Source organism: Ochlerotatus camptorhynchus, unplaced genomic scaffold, assembly GCF_037179485.1.
Source record: "Ochlerotatus camptorhynchus isolate MF236.1 unplaced genomic scaffold, CSIRO-AGI_Acam_v1.1 ptg000008l, whole genome shotgun sequence".
Lineage (NCBI taxonomy): Eukaryota > Metazoa > Arthropoda > Insecta > Diptera > Culicidae > Ochlerotatus > Ochlerotatus camptorhynchus.
In genome coordinates, this window is record NW_027040500.1 from 2,507,696 (window position 1) to 2,528,341 (window position 20,646).

Below are 20,646 nucleotides of genomic sequence, written 5' to 3' on the forward strand. Positions count from 1 at the left end.
AACTTTCCGACTATTAGCAACATTCTTATCGCAACGGAAAACTTCATAATCGTCGCCGAACATCTGACGAGAGAGCGTGCGTGAATCCAACCATGTCTCCGTGAGAATAATGATGTCGTAGCAAAGATCCGAGGTAGCTACGCGAAAATCGTCGACATCACAGTTGATACCACCGACGTTCTGATAATACAGCAGCAAGTCTGAAGGAGCAGGTATAGTTTCAATACGTCCTAGAATCTGACCAACTTGCGAAGGATGCCTTGATGGTGCAGGCGAATATTGGCTGGAAGCAATGAGTGGATCAGGAGTCGTTGAATCGATAACAGAAGTTGACTTGCCTTTGCTGTCGAGTTGGAAGACCCCTGCACTACTCCCACACACAGGGCCGGGACGACTGCTGAACGCTGGCTGGAATGGCTCGACTGCGGTGGGAAGTACAAGGGCTTCCATGTGGCCAACTTCGGTGCGTTCCAGTGTACAGCTGCCTAGCTGTGGCTGATAAGACAAGCCAAATGGAATTTGCTGGACTGGCAAAGAGTTTGGATGAAGTTCGGTAGAGACAAGTGAAACATGATGGCAATGACGAAACTGGACATTCAGAAACAGATTGGTTGACGAGCTCTGTGCAGCGATGGGATTTGTCACTTATTATGTCATGGCGTTGTCTTGGTGATCCGGGTAATTGGGTGACTCCATGCTGGGGGATAAATTGGCATTTGGCGTTCGAGAAGGGTTCCAAAAATTTATAACATTCCTGTTGTCCTTGAACTCACGGAATAGTATTCCCTTTGGCCACGTTGCAGTCGAAAGAGCCTTTGCTTTCAGCTCAGGACTCATACCGAGTTTGAACGAAATAAATGACAGACTGCTGACATTCTTACCATTGGCGACTAGTCTGAATGTCTCAACGTCATTTATTCCTAACCTCTGCATCGCCAGTTCACGTACTTGCTCCACTGTGACGTCACGAGAAATACGCGAAGGTAGAGCCAAAACGTCTGCCTAGGAGGTGGTACAGCAAAAGTGCCGATAGATGGAGATATTGAGCTTGCAGTTCCACACATCAAATCCTGTTGACGGCGTTCAGCAGCTTCAGGTTTACGGAACAATCGTCGGCCTCGCAAAGACCCAGAGGCATTCGTATTACGAGTTGATGATTTTGGTGTAAGTGCACTGGAATTTATCAAAGCGGTGAAGCTCAGACGAAGTTCACTTTTGAGTTCATTCATGATTTCCGACTTAATTCTTTGAGCGATCTCATTATGATCGCCAAGGACATGTTCTTGCCCAGCCTCATAAGCGCCTCGAATGGAATTGCGGAAACGAATGTCATCCATTAATTTGGTACACGACCTGCACATCCAGAACAATTGCGAGTTCATTTTCATCTCATCGTTAACAGCTGAAGTGATATTGACGCATTTGAGGTGAAATTCCGCTTTGCAGAAGCCGCTGCATGAAATGGAATCGTCAATGACATCAGTAGCACAGGAGTGACACAGGATTGAAGTAATTCTCAGGATTTGATGCGATTGCCAAAGCAGCGCTACTACACAGTTTAAAGTAATGCGCCTAGAGTAGTATGCAACAACAGAACAGGTAAGCTTGACGGCGAAAGTGCAATACAACGGTAGAATGCAGGCGATAGCAATGCGCCAAAATGTTTGCAACAGTTTCACCGCGAGCTCAACAAAAGCTCGCAAGCTTCAAAATTTTGCTGGTAGATGGCGCTTCGAAAAAAAATCGCGTGGTGTTTGATTAGGAATGTGTGTAAAAAATGTTCTAAAGTGCTTCACTTTCACTTTAAAACATCACCACGAAAACACAACACACCGAAAGAAATTCACGTCACTTGCAGTTTATGTGCAGTACGATGAAGGTATAATTTATAACCGTAATAACAACATAAACAAGTGCAAGTAATTAACTACCAAACGCAGCGGTATACATAGCTAACAGTGTTGCCGAGAACTTTTATCATAATTATTGTGTAGTATTGTGTGAACATAGTTTTGGTATTATTTTTTAGTTTTTTACTTCTTATGTCAGGCTCATCCATATCAATTTAAGGTATCGAGATATTCGTTCCTGCTCGGGTCCTGCTCATTATTCTTTGGTTTTTTACCTCTTATAACATGCTGATCAACACCAAATGTTGGTATCAAACCTGAATTTGGTATTCATAAGTTATTTTTCCCTGATTGGGTGCTCGGGAAGGCACTCCCGAGCAGGAACCGTTAGCTAATCGATAACAAAGGATTATCTTAATGTGGTATGGTACCAGATTTTGGTAGGCTTGTGGTAAAAAACCATGATTTTATATTATTCAGTTTTCGAAATATTTTGCAAAAAATAAAATGAATACCATAATAATAAAATGTGTTCTTTCAGTTTTTGGACAATAACACCTAAAAGAGTTATTGAATTGGTATTAGAAGACCTTCAAAATAACAATCTATGATATTCTGGCATCTAAAAAAGCGTCTGTTATCCGTTTGTTATTGTAATAACTAAATTCGTCATTAGTTCGTTATTCGTAGAATATTTTTGAGCTATTATTTTTGGTGTTTTACCTCTTATGTCAGCCTCACTAATACCATATTAAGGTTGCCAGTTATGCTAATTTTATACCTGAATTTGATATCAATAAGTTATTTTTTCCTGCTCGAGTTAAGGTATCCCGAGCAGGAAAAAATAACTTATTAATACCAAACTCAGGTATGAAAATAGTATAACTGGTAACCTAAATATGGTATTAGTGAGGCTGACATAAGAGGTAAAATACCAAAAATAATACCTCAAAAATGTTCTACGAATAATAAACCAGGGTTGCTTCCACTCACTTGCTATAAAAAGATGTTTTTCGGAATTATGAAATCATGAAATAGTATAATGCCAATTAGTACTTGTAAGTTACAAGAAGAGGTCATGAAGCATATGTTTGACACATAAAATTTGTCAATATTGCTTCCAGTGCGTAACAATCAGCGATTTTACGACTCGTGAGCGCTCACTCAGAGTAAACGCTCACGAATCATAAGATCGCCGATTGTGACGCTTTGAAAGCGAAATTGACAGGTTTTATGAGTCATACACATACTTTAAACCCTCTTCCTGTTACTTAAAAGTACAACATACCACTATAACATCTACTGACTGCACAATTCCGAAAAACATCTTTTTATAGCAAGTGAATGGAAGCAACCCTGTAATAAACTAATAAATAAGTTAGTTATTACAATTACAGACGGATAACAGATGCTTTTTTAGATGTCAGAATATCATAATTTGTTATATTGAAGGTCTTCTAATACCAATTCAATAGATCTTTTAGGTGTTATTGTCTAGAAAATGAGAGATCACAATTTGTCATTTTTGTATTCATTTGATATTTTACAAAATATTTCGATAACTGAATAATATCCAAACAAGGTTTTATACCACAAGCATACAGAAATCTGGTATCATACCACATTAAGATATTCATTTGTTATCGATTAGCTATCGGTTCCTGCTAGGGTATCGAGATATTCGTTCCTGCTCGGGTATTGACCTCTAACTAACCGATAACATAAAAACATCTTAATATGGTATGATATCTTATTTTGAAATGCTTGTGGTACAAAACCTTGATTTGATATTATTCAGCTATCGAAATAGTTTGTAAAATAACAAATGAATACTAAAATAACAAAATGTGATCTTTCAGTTTTTAGACAATTAGAAGACCTTTTAAATAAAAAATTATGGTATCCCGAGCAGGATAAAATAACTTAGGAATACCTAATTCTGATCTGATATCAAAACTTGGTGTTTATCAGCATGACAAAAGAGGTGAAATACTAAAGAATAAAACCAAAAAAAAAATACGTGCAAAATACTTTGTAAATAAAAAAAATTGATATTTGAATACCAAAAAAATACCTGTGTGGTATTGTTTTGATACTTCAATTGCATAATTTTGAATTGAAATGGTATTGTGGGAACATTTTTTTAGTAATATTTTTTGGTATTTTACCTCTTATGTCAGGCTCATCCATACCAATTTAAGGTGTCAAGTTCCTGCTAGAGAAGGCGTTGAGAATCCGTCATGTATTATAATAACAAAATTATTTATTAGTTCGTTATTCGTAGAACATTTCTGAGGTATTATTTTTGGTCTTTTACTTCTTATGTCAGGCTTGTCAATTCAATATTTAGGACGTCAGTTATCATAGCTCAACCTCCTTTTCACTAAGGAAGGGGCCGAGAAACACTTGGTCGTTTGATCACCAGATCGAACAGTCTCGTCGTAATTGAGACTTGGATCAACGTCTATCAGACGACGAAAAATGGCAAAGTGTCTAGCAAACGCACTTGTTAGAAAACCATACACGGCGAACACTGACCTCAACCTACAAGATGACCTTTCGGATAGTTTAAAGTAGACCGTTTTTCCGTTTATCGTCTATATTGTACGGACTTCTGGTAATCACTAAAATGGTACATAGTCATCTAATCTGACAGCTCTCAGCTGCGCTGCTTTGTATTCGGATCGGTTGTTTACATGTCTAAGATGTACGATCGGGATCTAAATGAGTGATCGCGATCTAATATTTGCCTGTCTGATATCTATAGAATCCATATGTAGGTAATTGTATATAAACTGTTAGATCACTTTTGAGATCCATAAGGTAGATTGTAAATAATGTCCGTAGTATGAGATAAATGAATACCTTCAATTTGAGTGTTATTTTATACTAGAAAACCAATTCAATCCTAACAATACTAATCTAAATGCCGATCAATAACAATAGTATATTATACTTTGTTAGTAGAATAAACCATTAACTTGTTATAGCGCAAAACTAACCAATAATATAATAAGATATTTATTTGACACTATTTTGATATGGATTTGCCATTGCCGTCTACCTGAGTTAATACCATCGGTAAATACTCAAAGTAAGAGATATTGCTGATTGCATCTGAAATTGGACTGCTCCAAAAATGCAAAAAAGTGTGATAAAAGTGCACCTTTGCGACAAATCGTTTTGGTGTCTTCGAGGCACTTATTGCTTGTATCATAAGAAATAAGTGCACCGAAGACACCAAGACGATTAGATGGAAGCTCGCACTTTAATCACACTTTTAATAAGTGAAAACGCACTTATTAGTCCAGCTTGGTGGGAAACAATACCTTTCTGAAATTTTCAGCGGCGAAGGATAAAAAATGATCATGTAAGATAAATGTTATTAAATAAAAAATTCGTTTCTCCAAAAATGTTTCCTGTTTTTCATTGAGATTTTCCTCAACTGTGAAAATTTTAATCGAAAATATTACCAGTTAATAAATTTAGGAAGTTTATTTCAACGATATGATTTATGGATTTTAAAAGTACGTGAATTTAGGAAAAATCTGAGAAGTTGATCCAGGCCGATAAACTCTGAAATGTTCACCAGTGAAATATGAGAAGTATTGAAGCATTGAAAATCATTTTCATTACCCAGACAAATTGTAATTTTCCTACACCGTGCAAATTTTCAGGGAAACTATTTTGCAGACTTTATTTTTTATGGATTGCTGAGTAATTTTCCTTATCATTTCAGTACAGAACAATCTTTCTACTTGGTTCATGAGCTATGAATTTTGGATAAGTATATGTCCAAGAAAATCCGAAAACTTTTTCTAAAGTTTTCTGAATTTGCCCTCAGATAGGTTTTTTAATTATAGCATTGTATTCTTATGAAAATTTAGGTCAGTAGATAAGTATCTAATTTTGTTTAAAAATTTAATGGTTGTTTTGTCCTTTTGATTAAACTTATTCCGGAACTCCTTAGATCAGATTAGCGTATCTATTACAGCAAACATACTTTTGCATATACAAACTTATAAACAAGCATGGGAAAATTCATTCACTAGTGCGAGCAAAACAGAAACCAAAGTAGTCATCCTTACAGATTGCTCAACGAGTTTAAATTGTTTAAATCAAGTGACTCTTCAGGTAGACTTTGAACTGACAGCAGTAGATACGAAAGATAAACTGAAAGGTAGCCGAACAATTTCCTCTACCGAGGGGAACCTGATTAAAAGCGTAAAAACTGAATGCTAACGATATAAATAGCCGACTGAGATTTTTTTGTCTGAGTGATTTAAATCAGTTGAACAGAAGTTTAACAGTATTTACGTGACGCTTAACGTTTATGTATTAGAACAATGCTTTCCTCTGAGTTACTACCAATTTAAAATTTAAATGTGTCAATTTATGTTCAAAACTGCAAAATTCTCACTTAGTAGCAGGCTTGGAAATGCTCATTTCAGCTAAAATGCTACTTTTCAAAATTATAAAACTATGAGATATTATAAAAATATTTTTAATATGTAAGATGCAAGAAGAAAAGAAAAAGCTTGTATATGGCACACAAAACCTGTAGATTTTGCTTTCAGAGGTCACAATTAGCTATTTTAGCTATAATGAGTAATCGCGATGAGTGAGTACTAGTCATTTTAGCTAATAGCTAATTGTGACACTGTAAATTGACAGGTTTTATGTGTCATACAAAAATTTTAGCTCTTCTTCTTGTATCTTGCAAATAAAATATATTAATATAATCTCTCATAGTTTCATAATTTCTAAAAGTAGCATTTTAGCTGTAATGAGCATTTTCAAGCCTGCTCAGTAGAATGCAATCGTAAGCGGCTCACCATGCAATAAATAATATAATAGGTAAGGAATCATCCACACTACTACACACAAAATCAGTCATGATACGTTTTGCTCAATTCTGCGATCAGTAATAGAAGCACATAGAATTCGAACAAAATCAGTGCGGTTCGCACAAGCTGCTGCTTGTTTCTGATGTTATAAGCGTGTGGACAGTGTTGGAAAAATATCAAAATAATGCAAGCTGTTATATCGCAGCTCAGAATATTAAGCTAACAAAACTCACCAGCTGCAAATCTCACCAAGCTGTGGTGAGATTGAGTTTCATGATTTTGGCTTTCTGAATGCAACCGAAACTTCCTTAACGACTAGCAGCAGCCGCTTCGTGACTGCCATCGGTGAAAAGAAAATAAGAGATAGCATTATTATACCTTCTCTTTCTAAGAGCGAGAGGTGCAACAGAATCATTTTTGTGTTGATTCAACTCTCAGCTTCAACTTTATACGTTGTGAATAGTCACGCAATGCAATAGCAAAGGAGCTTGTCAAATCAATATCAAGCATGATATTTTGCTCAAGATCACGCGTGATATCGAGAGCGTATGAGAGAGGAAAAATATCAATTTGCTAATGAATATGCCCATGCTTGCTTATAAAACGCAGGTGAACATCCCTAAAACAGTGTGAATGTTCCAAACAAAATATTAATTTGATCCATATTTTATGAAAATTTTAGCAACACAATTATAAAAATTATCTGCTAAATGTTGACAGAATGTTGAAATATATTGCAAATGATCCATACAATAATTAAAAATTAATTTTGCACCATGATAGCTTCCACTAAGCTATAAAAAATGTTTTTCGGAATTATGAAATCATTAGATGTTATAAAGATGTTTATAAGCTGTAAATCAGTTCGCCATATTAAAAACTGTCAATTTCACTTTCAGAGAGTCACAATCAGCAATTGTATAATTCGTGAGCGCTCACTCTGAGTTCGCTATGAATGTGACTATATGAAAGCGAAATTGACTGGACTGTGTCAAACACTTACTTCACAACCCAACCTCATCTTGTAATCTAAAATTTAAAAAATTACTTCTAACATAATGATTCCATTATTCCTAGAAAAAAAAGTGAAGTGAGCGGAAGCCTTAAATTAACGTAATTGATGCATAGATAATCATTTTTTCGCATTAAAAACTAATTAAGACACATATTTTTCATTGTTTGGACATAAATAGAAAACAATTCATCAGTTCATTTGAAACCTCTTAAATAAAATAAATGCATCACTAATATCATGCGTTTATCCCGCCTTAGTTGCATATTACATGTGGCCAATAGGGTGGTTAAAATCATCTACACAATCGGTGCCAAATCAGGTTCAGATCAAAAGTGAACCTTATTTGATTGCAATATGAAATTGCACAGGCCCTTCAAAGTGTTTAAGGGAAATACTGTTCTAAAAGATTTTTTTATTCGTCTTGCCCTAGCTTTTCGCTTTATTTCACCAGGGATACCTATTGGACTGATGAAAAATTTGAAATATTCGCTCCACAGTGCTCAAACGGTTGCAAATCTGGTTTTGTTTAGCCGCCCGAATTTTGAACTCATTTGGTAAGAAACTGACTTGGCACCAGTGTTCGGAAAATCATTCTCAAATCTCATTCATTGAGCCTCCCTGCGAGAGTAAACTCCCGTGCGAATGCGGCAAACAAAATTCACGCTTGAGATTCTCATGCATATTCACGCACTCACACTCACAACGCCGAAAAATCATTCCAGCTTTAATCTCATAAAGTCCTTTCAAAAGTCAATTGATACCATGGTTATGCATGTTGTGTTAGTTTTCCAACCCCTGATGCACAAACAATAGTTATAACAATTATAAGCGCCAACATATACAGAAATGAATTTTTGAACCTAAAAACTCGTCGGTGATTTTTGCGACGTTAAATTTTGGAAGGCAAAACTCATAGGCGCATAAACTCATGCATGAGATTTGAGTTTTTCCGAACACTGCTTGGCACAAACCATTTGAAGTTTATGTGGATATTAGTATGGGAAAGCCAAACTTTTTGTCATTGGCTTCTAGCGTTTTACCATATTGCACTGTTAAAAAGTTCTATAGCTATTCTTATGGGAAATTTTCTCACCCACAAATTTACGCAGGATAGTTTTTCAGCCAAGCGTCAAACTAAATACCTAGTTTCGTTTTTCCTTGATTTGTTTTCCGCCGATCTTGTTTTACATACTAAGTGCCAATGCTACCGACCGCCAGGGAATGTACCAATAGCGTACCATAGCGTACCTTCAAGGATTTTGAACGTACCTCAAAGCTTCCCGGAAAAGCCGTGTCTCGCTGGATAGACATACGATTTCAGCAATGACCGAGTCGATCGACCAGATTTCTACGGAAATGTGACGTACCAAATGCGTACTTTACGAATCTGTCATTCATTTTTAACGTACCTCTTATTTTCACTTAAATGCTTATACTAAACTTTTTAAATCATTTTATATATGAATTCTGGGCATGGAATTGGGTCCATACTTTTTCTGTAGGGCTTTAATCAGTAGCAGTGGTACTAAGTACGGAAAATAAGATTGACGGAAAACAAATCAAGGGAAAAAATGCCTTCAAGCACAGCAATCATTTTTTGAAGCAAAGCGATATCGTGAATTGTTAGATAGATATTATTAAAAAAAAAAATGTTTTTCCATAGTAATTTCCATATAAACTTCAAATGGTTTATTTTAAGTCAGTTTCTTACTAAATGAGTTCAAATATTGAGACGCTAATCAGGACCCAATTTGGAACCGTTTGAGCACTATGCGAAAATTTCAAATTTAGCATCAATCTCATACCCATGTTTTCTGCACTTATAGAAATACTGCCATTTAGCTGAGGACAATTTTTTTTAAATCAATACTCCTACTACATTCAGTCTAAGGACGGAGTGTGCTGTGATGTGCGAAGAAGTAGTCTCTAGCCACATAATAAACATAGATAAAATGACATTTGAACGTTTTACCGAAATACGGAAAATGCGATCTTACAACCACTGCCTTCGATTTTCTGCTTATGTTTAATCTAATGATTTACATCAATTATTGTTTGATTATTAACCTCACTAACCACTTCCATTGATTTTCAGATAAATTATTGTTTTAATCTTACGCTTTTAGGTTACAGATTTGTAAAGTTATATTTCAACCAAATGTTCGAAATTAGTATTAAGCAAATCCGATAATCGACTGATCAAAATTTAGCTTGATCTGCTTTTACGTTTCTGTTTTTCCTTTTTTCTTCTTTCATTTCTCTATATCTCTTTTCCACGAACGCACGTGTAAATGACACAAAATGTACACATTTGGATGCAAATTGAAAACCTGACTAAAATCCATCCCAATTGGCGCACGATGTATCTAAACGACCACAAACACCCCCACATGCTCAAATAGGTAATTACAGTTGCCTGAAAGTAGATCTTATGTTTACACGTGACCGAGCGTTCTACTTTACAACCGTGTTCATACCGGGCATCATTCTGGTGACCTCGTCCTTCATTACCTTCTGGCTGGAGTGGAATGCCGTGCCGGCTCGCGTTATGATAGGTAAGTGAACAGATGCCAAATCAAAGCTTTCTAGCCATGTGTCCGCCTACCCCAAATCTTTCCCCATGTTCAAATCTAGCGAAGCTACGGGTGCGTTCATTCACCATACTTTTACCGTTTGCATTTTGAAATGAATGTTACTGCGTAGTTTTATATGTATTAAAGCAAATGTCCTAGGTTTTTGTTTGTGCTCCGTTCTTGCCCCTTAGTTCCGATGATGAATTCTTACATAGCTGAAGCAAAGCGAGTCGAAATGCTTGGAAATTCATGCTGTGCTACAACATGCTGAAGCTATCGATATAATAGGCTTGGCTTTGAAATGCTTTTGACTTTTCTCGTTAAAAGACAAATGATTTGCTATTTAGATAATATCTTATTAACCAGTCATAATTACTGATAATAGGGGAAGACCATTAAAATGTTGTTCTTAATTGCCTTAAAAAATCATAACCCACCAAATTGCTTCTAGATAGTCTATTTGTACCATTAACTCTTCGATTCGAATTTTAAACCATTATTAAATATCTTCTCCTACATATACAAACTGAAAAAATTTCATTCATCTAGAATCGATTTGAAGACACCAGCGTAGAATTTTTATAAGACACTTGTACTTTTATCATACCAGTGGTCCAAACGAAAAACGTGATCTTGATTAATTACACCAAAGCGCTTTATCGTGTCTGCAGAGAAGTTTCTAGGCTTGTAAAGCCCCATTATTTACGCTACTCACGGGTTGTTGAATCCTCCTAAAAGTAAGACTCAACATTTTTTCTTTGGACAAGTATAAATAGAGGGCTGGTGTCTTGCGCAAAGATGCTGTAACTGACTGTACAAACATCATTGTTCAAAACACCAATCCTCTATCTATTAGCATAATAGAGCTCTATGAAGTATTATTTGTGGATGATCCGTCAAAACACAGTTTTGGCCATAACTTTTACGGTGTAGTTTTAACGGTTTTATAATGTTTTAAAGGGTTGTTTACCTTGTTAAAATACAGTGATTATCACAATAGTGGGACCTTCTTAGCATTAAGCCTGGAAAGTTTATTCGGATTTTGGCTGCAAATTGATTGCTCAAATGGATTTCATCAGAAGGGGGCTCAAGAGATTGCCCTTTCCTTTTGCGTTTACCAGAAAATTTGCAGTTAATAATTAGCACTGAGAAGTGCTATTTAAATTTGTTAAAGCTTTAGGTAACAACATTTAGTATCGGCACTGTATAGAAACTCAAGCTGAACATTGCCTTAGGTCCTAAGTAACATTGATCGAGTCTCTTCGTCAGCTCTTTCGTTAATAACTTGAGCACATAACCGTTTTTTGTTGTGTTTGCTCTATTAGATGCTAGGTCAAAACTTCTTTTATCATTTTATCTTTAATCTGTGTACTGAAAAAACCTGTGAATGTCTTTACATGTCCTTGGGAACACAAAGATAAAGTCGACAAAGAGAATCTGTCAATGTTACTTAGGACCTAATGCAATGTTCAGCTTGAATTAACATCTACTTGCTATGGTTTATCGACTGCAAGTCAAGTTATTTTTGTTTTTAGTTATTTTTTGGAAAGAAGATACTGAGAAGCAAACTATTCACTATGGGCAAGACACGTGCGAGGAAATTTGCAAAAAAAAAATTACAGCCACCGGTGAGACTTGAACCCAACAGGTCCCATTCAGTACTCGGGTGCATTACCAACGTACACGTAATATCGAACGTGTAGGCAATCAAATCCATAACCCGGAGTGGCTCATTTAATTCGCAAACATTCTACACCCCCGTCTTCTGCTCATCATGTATGCCTGACCACGTCTAACTACACAGTATCAGTCGATGATGAACCAAGCACAGCAGTATTCCGTTAACATCAAACATCCTGGCATGGGTTTCGTCGATTTAGATTCGAATAAACGACTGAGGCCTCACCTACAACCACCAGGGCCAATGATACTATGCGTCAAATCAGATGTTTATTGCTACGGTTTATCGACTGTATGTCAAGTTATTTTTTAGAAAAAAATACTGATTGGATTTCAAGTAGATTTGATTTCAAAAGGTATTTAGTTAGAATGATACTGTAAAGGCTGCACATTGTAGTTGAAATTCGTATCTGTCTTGGATACAAAATACTAAGTGGAATTAAATAGAAAATACGCACCTTTTTAGGCTCTTGTGAGTATTCCGCTAACATCCCAATTAAAAACCTACATTCTTAATCTTGATCCAGAAAATTTTCAAATGTGGAGAAATTTTTAAGATGTTGGAACTGTGATAGTTTAAGATGCCATCTTCGAAATATTTTTAAATTCAATTATGACTTAAAGGAACTTGGACAATTTTCAAGGTTTTGATAGAGTATCAATGTTTTTTTGAATCTCGAAATAAAAAAAATTTCTAAGATTCCAATAGTAGAAATAATTTTTTGAAAATGTGATGATTAGAAAACTCTTCGGGGTCTTGGGCTTTGCAAAATTTCAACTAGGAAAAATCGAACACATTTAGAAACATGAAAAAAATTCGGACTTTGAAAAATGTTCTAAGTTCTAGAACATGGAAATAGCTTCTCAAAGCAGATTTTTCATTCTTCGATACATAAACAGTTCAATCAAACAACCATATTGCGCCATTTATGTGTATGTTATGTGACGCATCGATTGACCGTATGCAATGCGCGTCAGCTCATATTCATTACTTTGTCGGATATTCTCCTGCAATGATGCAATATATAATTTATACGCACATGCTTAACATTTCAATTTAGTTATAAGAGCAACGACAATGACAACCATCATCGTATGAGGTCACATATTCCAGATCTGCACGGTCAACCAAATAAACTCAGTGTGGGAGTCCCTTATACTCACTTGTTAATAATAGAGAAAAATTGTCTACTTTTCTTTATGACAGTGAGTAACTCTGACTCACCGCGTGAGTAAACGAAATGTAAACAAAAGTGAGCATAACAAACTCAAGATTCAAGTTCTTTTCCTGCTGTATAGCTCGAATCAGTGAGTAAAACTTACACGCCAGCCACAGTTTTTCTTCACTTGCTCATAAATGAGTAAAATATTTTTTCTCACAAACTGAGTATATCCACTATTTGCAATTGATTTTATTCAATTTTCAATCTATCTAGCTGGCCGGGTGATGATGTTGAATCGAGGCCATGATGATGTTCGTTCGTTAATAATAAGGAATATCAATGTTTTGCATGTTGGTTGTACATGAATATTGTAGCAGAAGCAGAAGGTTGTCATTCCCGTCAAGCAAGAATCCTAATTTCGTCCAAGCACGTACATATGAGTTCACAGAACGAGCTCTATAAATATGCACGAACGGATCGTTCACAGCCGTATTTGCGTCAAATTCATTTCATACATTCGAAGTATTAATGAAACGAAAGGCTCAAAGAACCATCATCGGCTGATCTCACAATAATTAATCAAAAATAAAATAAAAAATCCGCTTCCCTCACGCAATGGCACAATCCATTAACGAGCGCCAACTTATCTGGCTTCAATTTTTAATGGTCTTTCCTGTTTGTTTTTAATTACTGAATCGTATCTTTCATCGCATCCAATTATCCCTACTTTCCCCTGAACTGTCTTTCCAACCTACTAGCAGATAAGCCGACGAGAGGTATTTTGCAGTGTATGTTCGTGTGTACATGTTGTAGATAGAAAATCCGCGTGCGAGGAAATATGTCTCCCTCTTTATTGTTGCTGCTCGAGTGAATGTCGTTTCAAACAATGTAAAAAATGCCCACCGACTGCCTGCCTGCCCGCCTACCTGCCTACCTTAGCAAACTGTTTACAGGAAACACTGAGACAAACCCAATGCCGATCCACCCTCTGCAACACCCACATCGACTAGCCACGTAGGTATTAACCATAGCAGAGAGGAAGTGGTATCGGATAAATTGAACATTCCCGCACCGCAAAAAGAGACAATCCCAATGCGTAGAGATGACGAGCCTGGCACCTGTGTAGCAAAATTCTTAGTGTAGTAATTGAAATATGAAATATGATAAAATAGACATTCCAGTAATTTATCGAATACACATTCTGGCTCCGAAAATACGAACGCTTACTCCTACCCCCCCAAGTTCATACTTCAGCTTCCAACAGTCATGGAATGAAAACAAAATCACCGCTCTCGATTGGCAAAGCTGATCAAGAATTACTGCTGACATGGTTGGTTCGATGGGTGTTGATTGTTTAAAAAATAAATTAGCGTTCAACTTATGCTGTTACACGACACTTATCAATGTAATTAAAATTAATCGAAACAAGCTTCGGAAAAACGCAGAATTGACCCTTAATGTATGAGGAAACAGTACTTATACTTTCAATATATTGCTTTCAGATGGTAATAGTTTAAGAATAGTTTGTTATGATTAATACATTGGGTTTTTTTTGTAAACCCAACTTAACTTAATTGATATACTCAAAAACTTCTTTAAATCATAAGCTATTCTTGTACAACTAAAATATGTTAAACATCTCAATTGAAATGCTAACAGATCAATTTTTCTTTGGAGTCGACTCTTCTTTTGTATTATGAGCTGTTATTTTACAGATATAAGCTTTTGAAAACTCCTGTTAAAAATTCTCAAAATTTATATCCCTCGGACTATATATCCTTTCTCTGCGTGGACAATTATCCATGAGAATTTAAAAAAAATGTATAAACCGAGGACACTAGCCTACTTTTTTCCACTAAGCTGTCCACGTGGCTGGTTCACGTGGTGGTTAGCCCCTCTCTTGGAGTTGATTCCTGCTTTATATCGTGAGCTGATCTTTGATTTATAAAAGTTATTGAACAATCCAACTTGTAATTTAAGGTAACGGGTATTTAAGGATAATGAATTTTCAGTTATCCCATCTTAAAGTAGTTAGTTTGATGCTATTAATCTCCCAATCAAAATTCAAAATTTCCGCACCACAGATCCACAATCTGTGTTTTTACTAAAGCTACATTCGAGAGTGCTCTCGAGTGCACCTTCAGTGAAAACACAGAGTGTGACTTTACGGTGAGGAAATTTTGCATTTTAATAGCGAGATTAATAGCATGAAATTATTTCTTTTACGATGGATTAACTTGAAATTCAACTGAATTTCATGTTAACATACAACAATAAATAGGAATGAAAACCATCAAAAGAACGATCCATCACTGCCTGGAAGCCTGTGTAAATTAATATCGAAAAACATGATGTATTATATGAAAAGAGATCAAGTCTCTCTTAATGTTTAAAATGCGTTTCGTAGCATCTTTCAGTAAAACGTGCTTTTTTAACTCTTCGAGCATCAAACCAGAATCGCATTTTCACATTTTTTTGTAATATCTTCGGTAATTTTCAACGGACTTCTGTTGTTTTTATCTTGTTTGAAAGGATATTAGTTCCCATGTCTTAAATATGGTTCAATTGGTCATGTCACACGGTGGTTGATACGATTGTTGGATCATTTTTTTCTGATTTTCAGTTTTTGTCGAGGGGATAGCATATTAAAACTGATTGATTTCTTCTTGCAAGTTTCCCCTGAAAGCTAATAAAAACATCTATTAGAATGCTACACCGTGGAACTTATAACTTCACTACTGAAAGAGTACTGCCCAAGTAACATTTTAACATTCAAAGTGTTTTTTATGTTACTTCATACGCGAAGTTAACGATTTTCAGAGTTGGTTGGAAATGCTAACATGAAGCTTTAGTGTGATGATTTATTAGCTAGAGAATGATCTTTAGAAGAGGGTAGGTGGATAGTTCCGTTAGAGTACGGCAGTATGAAAATTGAATAGAAGTTGAAAATGAGCGAAGGGCCATTAAAGCGACAGTTTACAAGACAGACGCACATTTTTGCCTAGCCCGTACGATGTACGCGGGGACTTGAAGTATGTCTCCAAGTCCACAGGCAAAAATGTGCGTCCCTCTTGTTGCTCATAAACTGACTGCGGCTGTGGAATAGTTCTAGCGACGTTTTTCATCACTACCTAAAGCCCCACGTTTGCGAGAGCATTTCCAGTCGATGGTGTGTTATAATGCAGTTCTTCTTTACCCAACTATTGTGTTGCTCCTCTCGTCATGACCAACGTGATCATCTCAGAGAGAAAGCAGTAGGGTGGTTGTTGCGTGCTGTACCATCATCAGCATTGTTGACGGCTACTCCCGCCTTGTTGGCGGGTAAAGAAGAACTGCATTATAACACATGTTAGCATTTCCAACCAACTCTAACATTTTAAGTTTTATGTAATACTACAAAGCAACTCTAGAACAACATTCATAAAACTCTGGTCAAGGCTATTTTGTCATAAATGCATCCACCAAAACCTCATTTAGACTAGAATATGTCTAGTTGGCCCACCCTGGAGAAGGTTCTGAAAGGTGTATTCTCGAAGCTCTTCAAGATTGATTTAATGCAAAAGATTGTATGACGAACGCATTGAAAACCATTTGAAAGCTACAACAAAAGCTATTTAGCAATAATAAAAACCCTTTCCGAGCCATTTCCCCTAGCTACTTGCTGAATCCACTAGTAAAGCATCAATCAAGATTGAAAAGAATTTATGAATCCGATCTTATCAAAATAATTAAAATAGAAACTGGTGGTATAAAAATCTTGTTGAATAACCAACTTTATTACAATAGTTCTCATTAAGTGGCCTAGTTTTAAGTGCCTGATTAAATGTTATGTGAAATGTACGTGAAAACATCGAAAAAAATAAGTCCGCCTTCGTAAAACGTCGATTTCACTAATTATTTTACATTGAAAAAAAAATTCAGATCGCACTAGGCCGAGATTGTTTTTTTGTGATTTTCGCATTTAAATGTTTGCTTATTGCTAAATTTACCAAAATATAGTTAAATTCATGGCAATATAGATTGAAAATCGATGATTGTAAAAAACAAGCAAACTAATTGTAACATATTTAGCGGTGGCATAAAAGTTGATTTTCATGGGTCATTTGTGAAAAAGTTGAGTTGCTTTCAAGAAATCCTTAACAAATTCATAAGGTTTTAAAATGGCTTTTATGAAGAAAACTTGCAGGCTGAATTGTATTTCTCTAAAGCCATTTTGCTTGATTCTAACCCGTTCAGATTTATGGCAGCATTTATGGAGACAAAGTTGCCTGCAAAAAGTTTAACGTCAAAGTTTGTTTTTCTTTCGATATTTAGTTGCGGGTTCCTCCAGGCGGTTTTGTTCCGATGGATTGGGGGCAGTTACTCAGATAGTTTGCGGGTTCTTCTAAAGAAGAAAATTTTGCTGAAATCGACTTGAATTTTTAATCCTACTTCGTCCATCCTTCGAGATTTCCTTGTCATTAATTTGGATTTTATTAACTATGATGAACCATCTTTTAAGCTGTAATTTGGGAGTTTATGATTAAGTGCATCATAAACTCTCCAATAATAACTTAAAAGTTGGTTCATCATAGTTAGGATAAAACATTCATGTCGATTTCAGCAAAATTTTCTTCTTTAGAAGAACCCGCACACCATCAACGACTGACCATCTGGCGGAGAAGAGTGAAGGGAGTGAGCCCCTCGAGTTCATAAAACATTATCGAAAGTTGAAAAAATACCAGCCTAAAAAGCAACAATAAACGCTATTTTGCTCTAATGCAAAACCTAATGGTTTTATGGTTGCTTTTATAATGATAGAACACGTTAAAAAAATATTTTATCAAGACATTAATAAACAATTGCTAATGACGTTTATGCTTGATTACAGAGCCGTTTTAAGGAGGGATTGAGAACTGTTTTAAATTTATTATTAAAACAAGACAGTTTTGACTTTCTTGCTAGACTATAAAAGGTTTTTAAAACAGGAAACACACACTTTGAAATGCTGTATTTATACTAAATGGATTGTTCATTGCCATTATAAAACTATCATAAATCAGAGTGGATGCCAAATGGTTACTGAATTGTTACTTGGGTGGCTTCTAAAAAAAAATATTTCTAACGGTATAAAAACATAAATAAAATCCAAGATATATCCTTTGAAAAAAGTGTCATGTGCATTTTCAGGTAGGTGCTCGAACTTGAAAAAAAGTGAAAGATTATTCTTAATTAACAGGGGTCAACTCTCGGCTGGAATAATGTACTAGCGACGCCAGCAGTGGCTATAATATTGAGTATATGCATGTAATTTCACTGCGGTGTTGAAATCACCACTGAATTGAACTTTTATTCGGATGTCTGATCTACCAGGTTTCCAACTAGCTGTTCAGTCTTACTAGCAATGCTGCTCGACAAATTGCTTAAATAGACAGGAGCCAGGAGCCTTTGTTCGCTTATATTGAAACGACCGTATTGTAGGTGTCAGACAAAAACGAACCCATGCTTTACTGCATTTTATTCAAAAGCTTGGATGAGATAACGATGTATAAATAACTAAATAACTGCAAACTACCTATTTATTTAAATTTACTATAATTCAAAAACATAAAATAAACGAAAGCCACATTGCAACAATGCGAAATAAATTACAAAACTCTACAATGCCCGAACAAAAACAAGCATTATTTCAAACAAAACCTTCAATCCCATAAACCAACCGTGTCGGCCAAATGAAAACACAACACAGAATCACCGGAACCAGAATTCCAGCCTGCATAATTCGTGTAACTTTTCATTAAATATTTATCTCTGATATGAGTTTTATCTGTTCTTTTCCCGTTTCAACGCAAACCACGTCGACCATCGTCATCACCTATTCGGCCGACTGCAATCCGAAAATCCCAACCAACCATCCAACGGAACCAGGCGTCACGACAATGCTGAATTTTTTCACCACCTCCAACGGTTTCCGCAGTACGCTTCCGGTAGTGTCGAACCTGACGGCGATGAACGTGTGGGACGGCGTGTGCATGTGCTTCATCTACGCCTCGCTACTAGAGTTTGTCTGTGTCAACTACGTCGGCAGGAAGCGACCACTGCACAATGTTGTATATAGGCCCGGAGAGAATCCAGTTACTCAGGTAGGATACTGAAATCGACCCCCCTTCTCCACACCACAACCACCACTCACTTACTCTCACGGTCCCCGAATCCACCCTGAACGGCCATAGAACGAGCCCTCACTCTGATCCAATACAGATACACTTCCCGAATCGTATACATTGTTCATCCCCAGTAAAAAGAAAGTTGTAACCCGCCCGTTCTCGTTTGTGTTCCGTTCCTTATTTCATTTCGCTTACCATTTTTTGTTCCGTTTAATTTAAATAACTCCTTTGGGATTTCCGTTCGTACCTACCTACTTCGGTAACGGGATTTCATTTGTCACGGGAGGGAAATTGATAAGACCATTCAAGCAAAACTATGAGAAACTGGGTGCAACTTTGCACTTCCGCAAAAAAAAACGAACGTGAACAAAGTGCGCAAGCAATTACATCATCTGCCGGAAAGTTTCATTTTATTCTTAATTCAATCAGTTGGAAATTACCACTTCAGTTCCATTCATCGTTTTCCTTCCTCGCATTAAATTCAACCCAGGTGCAGACGAAGCTGAGTTTTCTCATTTTTGAATGCCGCTTTTATACAGGTTCTGTTCAGTTTACGTGCACAAACTTTATTTTAGGTGAAAACTTCTACATACCTAAAACCAAACCTGTGTTCTACTGTCTCTAAACGATTATCTAGCTCTATTTCTGTCCTTCTGTCTGATCTTTACTCTATCTATTGTGTATATGTACGTTTCGTACTTCAAGTTTTACGTGTTGTTGGTCTTCTTTTCTTCTTTGATGCCGTGTGAAAAAGTGTTATGTCAAACGCTAGTGAAGTTAACATTTTCACTGCCTTTATGTTGTGAACAGTATTGTTTTGAGTCCAAAGTGAGCGTTCTTTATGTGTGACACTGGAGTGATTTTCTGAAGAAATCAGTTCACTGTCGACGGAAAAATCAGGTTAACTGTTAAATAAACTATAACAACTACAACAATAGGCTGGCGTCATTCGTGTGGTTGTGAAATGCTAAGTTAGTTGGAAATGGTTAAAGCGTAAATAAGACGACTTTTTCAAATGTTTTTTATTGAATCAAATTTCGTGTGCAAAGAATTTTTGCAAATATAGTATAGTTACAAAATGATACACTCTTAGCTGATGAATTGATTTCATAGCAATGATAGGGCCTTTTTTTCTATTGTTATAGTCACTTTAACACTCTTGGATTATTCGTGACTTGTTCGGGGAATGAAAATTTGAACTCGTGACTTTGGCGTGCGGGGTGCGTTGCCACAGAATCTTGATGTTATATCCCTCTCCCCTTAGAGCATGATAGAATTAATATATTATCACTTGCAATTGGATGAATGGTCACAGACAAACAGAAGCTATATTTTTGATCTTTATTTATGTATTGACAAATTTATCTTAAAT

General features: G+C 36.1%; 1 protein-coding gene across 24 annotated transcripts in view; it reads left to right on the forward strand.

Annotated features, from left to right (window-relative positions):
• The window catches only part of pHCl-1 (pH-sensitive chloride channel 1), a 442,438-nt gene that overhangs the window by 356,192 nt on the left and 65,600 nt on the right, over nt 1-20,646 (forward strand). For 16 of the 24 annotated variants that reach the window (XM_065218428.1, XM_065218422.1, XM_065218457.1 and 13 more), the window contains one exon: nt 19,036-19,250. In XM_065218428.1, coding sequence (XP_065074500.1) covers nt 19,036-19,250 — 215 coding nt within the window. Of the gene's footprint in view, nt 1-10,114; nt 10,268-19,035; nt 19,251-20,646 lie in introns of all 24 variants that reach the window. The other 8 variants (XM_065218448.1, XM_065218482.1, XM_065218553.1 and 5 more) reach the window with 1 other exon arrangement.